Genomic DNA, 13,415 nt, shown 5'->3' on the forward strand with positions numbered 1-13,415 from the left:
TACTCATATATTATTCATATATAGAAAATTGTTTATATAAGTTAGTAACAATATTGATGAATTCTTTATATAGATATAGATTTACATGATATTTATATATTATACATATATAGAAAATTCTTTATATAAGGTAGTAACAATATTGATGAATCTTTAATTCTTTATGGATTTTTCAATATTAGTAATTGTTACCATAAAATTTATCAAGTTAAATATGACAAATTAAAATATTATTTATTAATTAATTTTATATTAAAAGAGAGACGAATGAATGAGTGACATTTGTCATCACCACATTGATTTCCTCTCTTTTAGTATAATATATATACTACGTAGATAGATTAGCTAACGTGGGCTTTGTTGTGGGTTTAATAATGTTGTTATTAAGAAGAATAATGAAAAAACACAAAGCAAAACAATGTAAAATCAGAATTCAAACTCAGAAAAATGATGAATAAATTCAACATGCGGAGTACATAGATCGAAACCACATTAGCTAGCTCTCGAGAGTCGAGTCCAACCCAGCTAGATTTATTCAACTTCCGAAAAACAGTCTTAATTAAACTTAAACATAAAGCTAACAAACAGAGTACATAGCTCGAAACCACTAATTAACAAGCTGTGATTTAATTAATTAATCGATGACGATGGGTTGAATGAGAATAGTTGTAACTTCTTCTTTGATAAACTGGCTCATGGTATAACCATCTTCATCATCATGATAAACATCATACAAAACCCTTGTTAGGTTCACAGCCCGAGTCAGTAAAGTGACTGCAACTGGTTTAGGCCCAAGAATTGATTCGTTAATGTCCATCCATGCTTCCTCTATCTTTGAACGAAGCACCTCTATAGCTTCTTCCATCGACGTACCAAACTGACCCATGTGGCTGTTTAATGCTGTCGATACATGTCCTCTATTGATCTCAATCTACAAAATATACCCAAATTTTGCAACAGTTGTCATAATCCTACGTGTCCGATTCTAGATATGATTATGATGGTATATATAGGCGTCACGCGTCATCAAAATATTTTTACTATCAATGTAATATTTTTACTATGAAAAATGTAAATACGGTAGTCGATACAAACAAATAGACAAATATTTATTATATTTATATTAAATTAGTATTAAGTTCGCAATTTAGAAGGTGGACCACAGTGCACATAGAGCATGGTGCACCTTAAAAACACTAGTATATAATCGAAAGAACACCTAGTTACAAAAAAAGAACATGAATATTTTTTTTATTAAGTTCTACCTTTTTTTTAACATGTATAATAAGTTATACTATAAGTTAAAAATATTTTAGTTTTCAATTACGTCCATGACACATAAGCATGTCTATGTCATCATTGTGACACGGGTTAAAGGTCGCAAGTTGCGACCTTTATCATTTTCGTATAAAATTATAAGTTGGCCATTTTTTTTATAAAATATTTGAATAACAAAGAATTGTTTTAAAATAAAGTGGTATGATGAAGTACAAAAATCATGACAAATTTTCAAAAGATTAATAAAATATTAGTCAAATATATTGAAGTTATTGAAGACAAACAAATGAATAATAAAAGAAAACAAAGAATTTTCGACGGAAAATATTTTACCAGGAAGTGACATGTGTCATTCCTGGTGTGTCGTATAATATACAGTTATGGATGATTATTGATATTCAATGTACATACCTTATGGCTGCTAATGTCATTTATGAGACGCCCAACTATGCAAGAAGCTTTAAGAACTTTGGTGTTTTCATTGACCCAATCAAATGCAGCTTTAGTTGCATCCTCACCCATGCCTAGATAGGCTGCAGCTGCGATGTACAAATAACCTGAGCTGAAAACGCCATTTCTCATGTACTCATCAAAGCTCGGAACAAATTCTTCATGACGCCATTTCGCTTCTTCTAGGTAGGAATCGCACCCAACTTTCATCTAGTAAATATATAAACAGAACCATTATATATTTTGATCATTTTTGTTGATGAGTATAATTACAGATAATTAAATTAAAGATGGAGTTATTTACGAGTTCATAGACATAATTAACAGCATATGATTTGTGCTCCAAGTCCAAATCCTTCTCAACTTCTTCAAATGTGTCTTGGATAACTTGATAAGTCACTTTCAAGTAATAAGGAAGTTGATCAATGCAGCTTTTCTCATTCCTGATCGATATTCAATCAATTCAAGTAACATTCAATCAATTTAATTGAGCATGTGAAAATCAATTGATAACACTACAAGAATTTGTATCTTTAACGAAAACCTAATAGCGACGGGTCAAAAATTCCGTCGCAAAAGGCTTTTGCGACGGGGATAACAACCAAACAACGACGGGAACCGTCGCAAATGTCTTTTACAACGGATTTTGCATTAACGACGGCCCCCTTTTTGACGGGTTCACGACAGGAAATCCCGTCGTTAATCAACGATCATTGGCTTTTAGCGACGGGATTTCCCTTCGTTAATGGTACAATTTCTTGTAGTGTAGTAATTAATGGAAAGGTAAATTATTTTTCACTATATATCGAACCTTAGAATGGCATCGGTGAAGGGTTGTAACTCGTCAATGGTTCCATAAGAATCATAGATGTCATCTAAGATAGAAATGATCTTGAAAAACTTGTTCAGTATCATTCTAGCGTACGAGTATTTAGGCTCGTGGTACACGCCCAAAATCCAGAAGTAAGCCTCAACAATTCTGTCACGCACGAACGGTAAATTCTTGACAATTTCTGAATTCCTCCACCACCTGTGTTGAGCAATGCAAATCCAATTAGTTACATTAGTTTCTAATTTAAATCACGACACATAAGCATGACATGTCATCATTGTGACACGGCTTAAAGATCGCATGTTGCGACCTTTATCATTTTCGTTAGTTATATCATGTATACTCTATTTCTTTCCGGTGTTTATGCATGTCGTCGATACATTACTTAAACAAGGAGTCTTTTTTTTGGTGTTGTTCACAAGGATCATGGTTAACCCACACTTGTGTTGTGTAACACCGGCCAAATGCACTACAAGAAAAAGTATTATTAGCAATACTGCAATAGGATTTTCCGTCATAGAATTACAACAAGATTATCCGTCGTAAAAGTGAACCGTTATAATTGACTACCTCGTCGCAAATATCATGTCAATCATTTGATTTATTAGATTTTTTAGGCTAGATTTTGACAGGTCTAAATACCATGTCGTAGTTAAAGATTGGATTTAAGCCCGTCATAACTCCTAATAGCATATTATACTTAAAATGATATTGTTTTTAGTAAATTAGTAGTGATGACACTAAAGATGAGGGACACAATTTCCATCCCTCCTAACATGCAACCAACAAATAAAATTGAAAACGTGCAAAAAAAGTTCCTCATGAGACTATATATCTCCTTAGTCTTACATGTAAATCAACAGAAATATGTAAAATGGATGCAATCATGAAAAGGGGAAAAAAAAGTGGATATATGTCAACTAGCTTAGTTGGTAAAGTCTTGTGAAGTGATACCCGAGATCTGGGGTTGAATTCCGTCTACACCAGTTATTGCCTTGCACTTTATGCATCTCTATACACCAAAAACATAATAGGAAAAAGAAAAACGGAGGAAGTATATGTTTACCTGGTAATCTCATTGAGCTCAGTGTTGTGTAATATTTGGAGCAAGTTAAAATCCAACTTGGCAAATTTGAGTAAGTTTTCATTGTGGGAAGACTTAGCTTCATAAAAAGAGATTTGATGCCTAGATTCAAGCCTTAAGCTGCGTCTATGAAGTGGTAGTTTCAATGAACGGGCAATGTGTTTGGCAATGGGTGAACTTAATTGTGTTGTATCAACAGAGGTTAGATAAGCTTTTGCAAAAGCAAGCGTTTCATCGAGTGCGTTTTCTCCATGCACTTTGAGATATGATGCTTCATACAAACTCAATATTCCATGCACATCACTTACGTCTAAACACTTGTTAAAGCTCCCATCTTCACTTTTGAATTTCTCAAACACATCTGGTTTAATTTATATCCATGCATAAAACATGCATTATGTTAATAATTAAGGAAATCTTCAAATATAAATATATTACAACGGTTTTGGATCCTCTAAAATTCTAAAATAACTCTACAAGGTAGAGTTTGAGCATATCAACCATTAAATAAAAAATCAATGGTTGATATATTATCTTTCCAAAATTCCCTCTATTTTTTCTCATCAATATGAGCCATTGATTTTAAAATGTATGGTTTAGATACAACTCTACTTTATAGAGTTTTATTAAAACTCTAGAGGATCCGGACTCTATTACAACAACTGCGAAATTAAATAGGCAATGATATACTACTATTTGAACAGACTCCGGTGCAATGTTTGACCGTTAATATATCCAATTTTGTATGGAAACACTACAAGAATTTGTATCTTTTATGACAACATAATAACGACGGGTCAAAAATCCCGTCGCAAAAGCTTTTTGTGACGGGGCAAACAACCCAACAAAGACGGGAACAACCGTCGCATATGTCTTTTATGACGGATTAACGACGCGATTTTTCATTAACGACAACCCCTTTTATGACGGTTTCGCGACAGGAAATTCCGTCGTTAATCAACGATTATTGGCCTTTAGCGACATGATTTTCCATCGTTAATGGTACAATTTCTTGTAGTGAAAAAAGTTATAAAAAGTTAATATTTATAAAATATATAATATCTCATGATGATTTTTTTTATAGATATAATAGTGAGAACTTATGATCAAATATTTGATTGTTGGGCACATTTTTCAAAGCACAAATAACTTAATGAAACAGAGGTACTCCCTCCGTATTTTTTTTAAGAGATACACTTGCCTTTTCCGGCCGTATTTATTTAAGAGATACACTTGTCATTTTTAGTAACTTATCAACCCCACCATCTAATTAAATAATACATTTAATATACCCTATCACCCACCATCCTATTAAACAAATATTTTCATAAACTCACCCCACCCTCCACCCACCAAAATGACATGGTCCCCACATATTTAATTATTAAAATATCTATCCAACCCACTTGCTTTATTATTTTATTTCATTCAATTATTCTTCTTAATACCCGTGCCCGGCCAAGTATATATCTCTTAAAAAAATACGGAGGGAGTAGTATAATATATACCAGTTGAGACAAACAGGCCATGTTGTCGTAAGAGACGAAAGCGTAGAGAAACATAGTAAAGATCGTCTTCATAGCTACTATCATCGTAGATTTTGTTGTGAAAGTTGTGGAAAGTATCGTCAATTTCAGTTTCAAAATGGTAAGCTATTCCAAGTCGATGAATAACATCTAAGAAGATAAGCCTTTCTTTTGGGTCCTTATCATCAACCAACAGTTCTTTTCGCACTAGCTCTTTCAGTTCAGCAGCATCGTTCTCCATTTTGGTTTGGGTAACCTACGCAAATACGTTATATACATGATTCTTATGTTAGTCCTTGTGGAACATTACAACATATATACATATATTCAATTATTCATGCATTACATTATATATAACTCATATAGTCATGTCGTACTCGTTAGATGAATGATATCATTGTGTATTTTCAAAATATTAATTCTGTATACTACAAGAAAACAGTGATTCAAGAAAACAGCAGTCGGAAATTAAGCGTTTTCTTAAATTACGTAATAGTGTATTTTTAAAATATTAATTCTGTAAGTCGTATGTGTTTGATAAAATAAAACATTGGGAGACCTGTTGCACAAGAGGAACTCTTATGCATGCATGTAATATTTCTATTATATAAAGGAATTTTTGAAGCAGCGTCAAAATTAATAATGATTACCTATTTTACCTTTTATTTAAATTGAAAAATCATAAAAAGTAATCTATTTAAAAGATAAGGAGTATATACCAAACTCACCAAATATTATTTCTAGAAAAATATTCAATAAAAAAAATAAACCAATTAATGTATTAATGTATGTTTATTTTTAAATTATAAGCACACATCGTGTGAATATAAAACTAGTAGATTAAAAGACGTGATAATAAAATGATACCTTATCAGGAGGAGAATAGTTGAGGAAGCGATCGCCCCAGAGGTCAGGGTGATAATTGCCAAGAGGACGAACGACTTCAGTTGGTGTCTGATTCTGGCACTGCATAGTCGTCATTCTGATCTGCTGGTTGATTTAGAATTAATTAAGAGGGAGTGTATTAAGCACTTAAACAATGGATTACTTGTACTTCAACAGCATTCTAGTATTGCCTATTTATATAAAATTAAGGAGGATTTCATTTATGGAGTAATTAAGAATGAATTAAAGATAAAACCCAGTAAAAATGCATGCAGAGTTATGCAGCAACTACAAGGCCGGATGGTGCAATTTCCACTAATGCATGCATGCATGCATGGTATTGGTTATGCTTTTTACTTGTATTTTTTCTAGATTTGGGTGGTCAAAGTCTTGCTATTTATTCAACAATTGATTAATGGCCGGATTTAATTATCACCTATAATACTCACCATTAAACAATACTTCCTCTATTCTTATTTATATGACACAATTGAGATTTTTACATTATTCACACAAGCTTATTTGATTTCAATTTGTGATTCATACTTAAGGAAAAACATAGTTGTATAGGGTCTTGTTTGATTCGTCTCAATAAATATTTTTTAAATATCAACTTTTTATAATTTTTTCTTATCCATAATTGTAGATATTAATGTTTGAAATTGTGCATTGGCAAACGTGACTAAATAATTGTGTCATATAAATAAGAACAGAGGAAGTACAAAGTACGTATATAGTTTGGGAAAAAAATGCGAATAATACTACTCCCTCCGTTTCTTTTTGTTTGCTACGTATTATTTTTAGGGTGTTTTACAATGTTTGTTACGTGGGAGAATCTTTCATTTTATAAACTTATTATACTGTCATTTTTTGTGCCAACTTTTAATTTTATTGGTCCAATTTTTTCAACTCATTAAATTTCTTTACAATTTCCCAAGTATGTTAAGTTAGCAATATGTAAAACAATGTTATTGGTTGTTGTAATGATTAGTGGATTGGGGTTTACTTGAGTTTAATTTTTTAATTAAAAAAAGAATCTTTATTATACGTTAATAAACGTGCAAAAGTCCAAACGTAACAAACAAAAAGAAACGGAGGGATCAAGTAACTTATATTTCGTATAGTCTTATATGCTACAATCGATGTTTGCGTAACTATGTGCTTTGAAGGGAAAATAGGATGTTTTTAGAGGTCTTCATTTATCACTAATTAAATAGAAGCATAAAACATGTTGTTCAGTCCTCCACAACAACAATTGGGAGGGAACTAGAACATATCCACCCATAACTCGCCCCGAATCCAGATTAGCCCTAAAGATAAACCGGGTACTAACACCAAAAAAGTTAAATCATGTTGTGTAGTCGTCGTTGATGTTTATTTATGTAAATTCATGTAAAAATCTAATTCGACTATACGAGAGTGTCGTGCAGGCCTATATATGTACAACATAACATCTTTTAAAATCCATATTTACGAGGAAAAAGTTACGGAGTATATTTTACCAAAATGCAGGTCAAAAGATCATACGGCGTACTAGTACTTACTATCTTACTAAACTACGGAGTAATAACAAAAAAAATAATGGTTGTTTTAATCAACCAAACAAATGGTGCCCTTTCTAATTTATTCTTTTACATATATTTACAAAAAAAAACAACTCATATTAACACAAAATACAACACATATATTTAATTGGACTTTCTATACGTTATAATTAGAGATGAGTAAAAAGTCAGGGTACTCTGAATAGGAATCGAAACCAGAATTTGTTAGGAACCTGAGGTTCCAGAACCGAAGGTTCCAGAACCGGAGGTTCCAGAACCGGAACATGTTGTATAGGTTCCGGTTCGGTAACGAAATTGGAAACTTGTTGCATTAGGTTTTAGTTCTCAATTTTCGGAACGAGTACCCTGTTGGTTACCGTGTACACATCAATTTTGATATGAAATACTCAAATAAGGGATCGGGACATATAAATATGCTTCCTATGCTCAAAATTTAAAACAATCCAAGCTAATTTTTGTAAAATATAAATATAGAATTACAACTTAAGCCCAAACTATAAAACAATCAAAGCCCAAATCATATTGTACATATTTTTTCAATAAATTAGCAATAATTTATTTGAAATTTTAAAATGACAGGCCACCTTGAACCGGATCCTGTTCCAACAGGTTCTGGTTCCAGTTTTTATTTACAGGAACCTGTTGCAACAGGTTTAGATTTTCGGTTCAATTTTCAGGAACCTGTTACACCATATTTCAGTTCGATTCCTGAAATTTTAACAGGGTACCCTGTTGTGTTCACCCATAGTTATAATGCTATACAATTCCCACAAATAAAATATTTAGTGGACCTTAAAAAAGTACTATTAAAGTGATTGTTTGCCTTTGTGCAAAAATAGGATAGGATATAGACATAGAAAAATAAGGTTTTCCTCAAAAAATACAAACTTTTAGAAAAGACGGTCTTACAGAAAAGACCGCCTTGTTGGCAACCAATATGCCACGTAAAATCTGACATCAGCATAACTCACCAACTTTTTTTTTATTATTAAACATATAAATAAACATTTTCTTCCCATTTACATTTCAAAACCGTAATTACTTTCTCTCTCCTCATGCCTCTCTGCTTCTCTCTCCTTGAACGCCGCCCCCTCTCATCAAAATTGATGACGGAAGAGGCGGCGGAGCTCCTCCCCTTTCTACCGGAGATATTACGGTGGCCGACGAGTACCGCGAGATGAAGGAGAATAGCGGTGAAGGAAGCAAAGGAAGGAGGAGAGCCGTGGGGATTAGAGGCGGCGAGTTTGGGAAGCAGAGGTGATCGGTTCTGTTGTTGTTTTTCGCGGAGGAGGAACGGTGATTATCTTCCCTTTCGACGCCACGGAGGAGCAACGGTGCAGGCAATTGGTGACTGCAATCGCGAAGGAAGCGGTGAAAGTGCTGGTCGCTGCTCAAATTCATCTTGGTTGCTACTGTTTCCAATCGGCAAGAACATACAAGGTTGATGTTTCAGAAACTTGAAGAAGAAGCAGAATCATACCAGGAAGTGGAGAAGGGCGTGTCCTTGTCACCTTGTGGATTGAGAATGTTTGCTTTTGTATACAACTCATTAAAATAGTTGGCGACTATTGCAAAATATGGTTTATACACCCGGGTGCACAATGCTCACTGTGCACCCTGTTTTACAAAGAACATATAGTTCAAATACAAAGAACATATTGTTCATACCCAAACACTACAAGAAAGCGCTTGATTACCAACTGTTTTTACCGACCGCCGTGAAAGTAGTCAGTAAAAATAAATTTATCGACCGATAAAGTAGCAGTCGCTAAATTTAGAGAACATATAGCCAATGAACATATAGTTCAAATCTATAGAACATATAGTTTAAATATTTCACTAGTACATATACATTGAAATCATTCTTAATGTTCATTAGATTTTCAATAAATGTTCAACAGGGTGCACAATGAGCATTGTGCACCCGGGTGTATAATCCAAATTGCGACTATTGTTAATCGTGTAACTCATTGGAATTTTGGATCAAATTATATCAATTAATTCGAATTAATTTTCGAATAGATTATGCTGCTCGGGTTGCTCTGCCTCTCCATTATCTCCGGGGACTTTTAGGATTTAGTTAATGATCACTATGTAATAGTTTTGGTTGATTTTGTTTTAGTTATGAATAATTTTGTTTTAGTTAAGAAATAAAATGTTTTACTTATATTTGTTGGCATTTAAGTCAATTTTTAGTTTAGTTATAATTTTGTTATATTTAGTTTAAAGTAATTATGTTTTAGTTAAAAATAATTATGTTTTATTATGATCTGTTGTGTTTCGGTTAATATTTTGAGTTTTAGTTAACTTTAAGTTTTAGTTATGATTTTTTGTGTTTTAGTTATGATTTTTTGTGTTTTAGTTTTGTATATTATCGAGCTACGGACAACGAATCTCAAAGCGTTAATAGAACCAATTAGTTAAACAATAGAATCAATTAGTTAGACAGTAGAATCAATTAGTTAGACAATATAATTAGCTAATAAGTTTACAGGTACAAATAAAGTATTTGTTGAGCTTGGAATTCAATTAGTTATTAAATAATGAAACCAATTAGTTAAACACTGTGACCAATTAGTTAGACACTGGAACCAATTAGTTAAGTACTAGGACCCATTAGTTAAGCATTGGAACCTATTAGTTAAGCAATAAAACTAATTAGGTTACGGATATAAAGAAAGTTTTGTTAAATCTAAAAATTAGTTTAACAATATATGAAACTAATTAGTTAAACACTAGAACCAATTAGTTAAGCAATGGAACCAATTAGTTAAGCACTGAAACCGATTAATTAAACTATGGAACCAATTAGTTAAACAATGGAACCAATTAGTTAAGCAATTGAACCAATTAGTTAAACAATTGAACTAATTAGTTAAGCAATAAATTTAATTAGATAAGTTTGAAATTCAATTAGTTAAGCTTGAAATTCAATTAGTTAAGCAATTAAACCAATTAGTTAAGTAATGGAGCGAATTAGTTAAAGCAATGGAACCAAATAATTCATTTTGTTAAGCGTGAAATTCAATTAGTTAATCAATGTAACCAATTAGTTAAGCAATGAAACCAATAAGTTTACAAATATAAAGAAAGTATTTGTTAAGCCTGAAATTCAATTAATTAAGCACGAAGTTCAATTAGTTAAGCAATGAAACTAATTAGTTAAGTAATGAAACAAATTAGTTAAGCAATGAAACGAATTAGTTAAAGCAATGAAACCAATTATGATTTTATGAGTTTTAGTTAAGATTTATGAGTTTTTAGTTACGTGTTCATGAGCTCTAGTTAAGATTTTATGAGTTTTAGTTAAGAATTTATTATGAGTTTTAGTTATGAAATTACGAGGTTTAGTTATGGCTTAATGAGTTTTAGTTATGATTTTAGAAGTTTTAGTTAACCTTTTTGTAATTATAGTTAAGATTTTTATAGTTTTATTTAAGTTTTACACTACTTCAATTAGTTAGTATTAAAGAAAATGGAAAAAAATACAATGTCATAATACCATATTTCTATGCAGTGATGGTGACAAAATGTCGAAACTAGATTACTTAGTTATGAATTACAGAGTAGTTAATGTTGTGTTTAGTTATGAATATGTTCATGCTTTTGTTCCGATAGTTATGATTTTATTGTATTTAGTTAACATTAGTCAATGTTTTGCCATATTTAGTTATACTTTTGTACTCTTTAGTTAAGATTAATTTCGTTTATGTTAAGATTAAATTTGTTTACTGAAGAACAATATTGCTTTAGTTAAAACGAAATTCGTTTTAGTTAGGAATGATTTTATTTTAGTTAAGAATAATTTGTTAATTAATAATAATAATAATAATGAAAAAAAAAAATTGGAGTAGTAGTTATGGTTTTTGGGCATATATTACATTTATTTAGCAAATAGTTCCTATTTTTAGTCCAACCCACGTTCAACATTGATCTTCTACCTTTCAGTCCCTCAAAGCCCAAAGACTCAACAATACTCATACTCCTAGGAGCTCTCTCTCTCTCCTCTTTCAGTCCCAATTTTCGTCCATATTACCTAGCCGACGGCCCAGATCCATGGTTTTGATTCATCATCGTTCACATTAAGATAGCCGGCGCCAGAACCTGGTGGACAGGATGGTGGTCGACTCCGGTAAGATGAGTGAAATTGCTGTCACATGAAGCCATAAAAATGGTGATTTGGTTCTTCAATCACAAATTCACAATCCTTCAACCACAAACTAACAAAAGAATCATACAAAAACGATTATAAAGATTATTTCTCTTTCAACCTCCTCGTTTCCTCCGCTAGACCTCAAAAACGAGGAGGTCTATTTTTTGAGGTCTAGCGGAGGAAATGAGGAGGTTGAAAGAGAAATAATTTGGTTTTTTATAACGCGCGTAAAGGAAGTTGCGCGTGGTTATAGTTGATGACGTCACTAACTGGTCTTTTTTTAACGCGCCCGTAAGGCCGTCTGACCAGAAAGCTGCTACTCAAAAAAACATAAGAAAAAAAGTTTTTTTTAAAAAAAAGGTATTTTTCGGCAACTTTTGGGTAAGACCGCCTTACCGGAAAGACCACTTTGGTTGCTTAACTAATTGGTTCGATTTCTTAAATAATTGGTTACAATTACTTAATTAATTGATTCAATTGCTTAACTAACTGATTTCTTTGTTTTACTTATTGGTTTCAATGCTTAACTAATTAGTTCAAGTGCTTAACTAATTGATTCCATTGCTTAACTTATATGATACCAACACCTTATAAAAAAGTTTATAGGTATTTTTAGTTCACCTTATGCCGATCAAAATCTTAATACTTAATTACTTCAAATTTAATCATATAAGTTCAGATAAAAAAAATTAAATTTATATTAGATAAAAAAACTTATTTTGCAAATGAGTAATAATTACAATTTGATTTTTTTTTTTTTTATTGTATTGTTTTTACAAGTATTACTACGGAACCATTTTTTTTTTATTGACGTTATTGTAACAAATCATAAGTGTTGTTTGTATCAATATTATTATGTCCATATCAGATGAAAGCAGTCTAAATCTTGCGCAAATCAGAATTGATTTGTCCAAATCATGTCAAGATTAAACTAATAAGTTCAGACTATGTCCTTATTAAAATTGATCTGGTCATACCATGTCCACATCAGATTCGATCTTGCCATATCATATCGAGCATGCATGTACATAGACAATATGTCTAGATCATGATCAGATTAGAACTAATACGTCCATACCATGTTTAAATCATATCCAATCTTCCCAGATCAAGTCTAGATCATACTCGATCTACTTAAATGATGTATTATTATGTATATATCAACTCGATCGGTGTAGAATGTAGATCATGTCTAGATCATAACCAATTTATTTATACCATGTCTACATCAGAATCGATTTCTACCTATCATGTCCAGATCATAACTGATGTCTAGATCATGTGTATATCAAAAGTACAAATCAGAACTGATTCATCCAAATAAGTTTTTAACAAATTGAATCACAAATAATGTGCGTAGAACATGCTTTAAATTTTGGAACCCAAATCACTGTGCTACAAGTCTACAAATGTTTTTAATTAGTGCATGATCTTCTACTTAATACATTTTAATAACTGTTTCAGTTTGTTTTTTTTTTTCCCCCCGGAGGGTAGACATTTCATATTACAATATAGATCCGTCCATGCCAATATATTATATCTCTATCAATAGGCTCGGTGCTGACAATTTATGAGACCTATGAAAAATATAAGACGACGACTCCTTAAAATGTACAAGGTAAAAACTAATAATTTCGTATAA

The 13,415-nt window shown here is 31.9% G+C and overlaps 1 protein-coding gene across 1 annotated transcript; it reads right to left on the reverse strand.

Moving 5' to 3' along the window:
- Nucleotides 1–472: 472 nt before the first annotated feature.
- LOC110802256 (probable sesquiterpene synthase) lies at nt 473–6,151 on the reverse strand. The gene is made up of 7 exons (XM_022007702.2): nt 6,038–6,151; nt 5,153–5,426; nt 3,627–4,005; nt 2,540–2,758; nt 2,033–2,171; nt 1,690–1,938; nt 473–931 (listed from the first exon to the last, which is right to left on the reverse strand). Exons 1-7 carry the CDS (start codon nt 6,149–6,151, stop codon nt 635–637), a joined length of 1,671 nt encoding a protein of 556 aa, XP_021863394.2. The 3' UTR covers nt 473–634.
- Nucleotides 6,152–13,415: the final 7,264 nt, after the last annotated feature.

Source organism: Spinacia oleracea, chromosome 4 (genome assembly GCF_020520425.1).
Source record: "Spinacia oleracea cultivar Varoflay chromosome 4, BTI_SOV_V1, whole genome shotgun sequence".
NCBI lineage: Eukaryota > Viridiplantae > Streptophyta > Magnoliopsida > Caryophyllales > Amaranthaceae > Spinacia > Spinacia oleracea.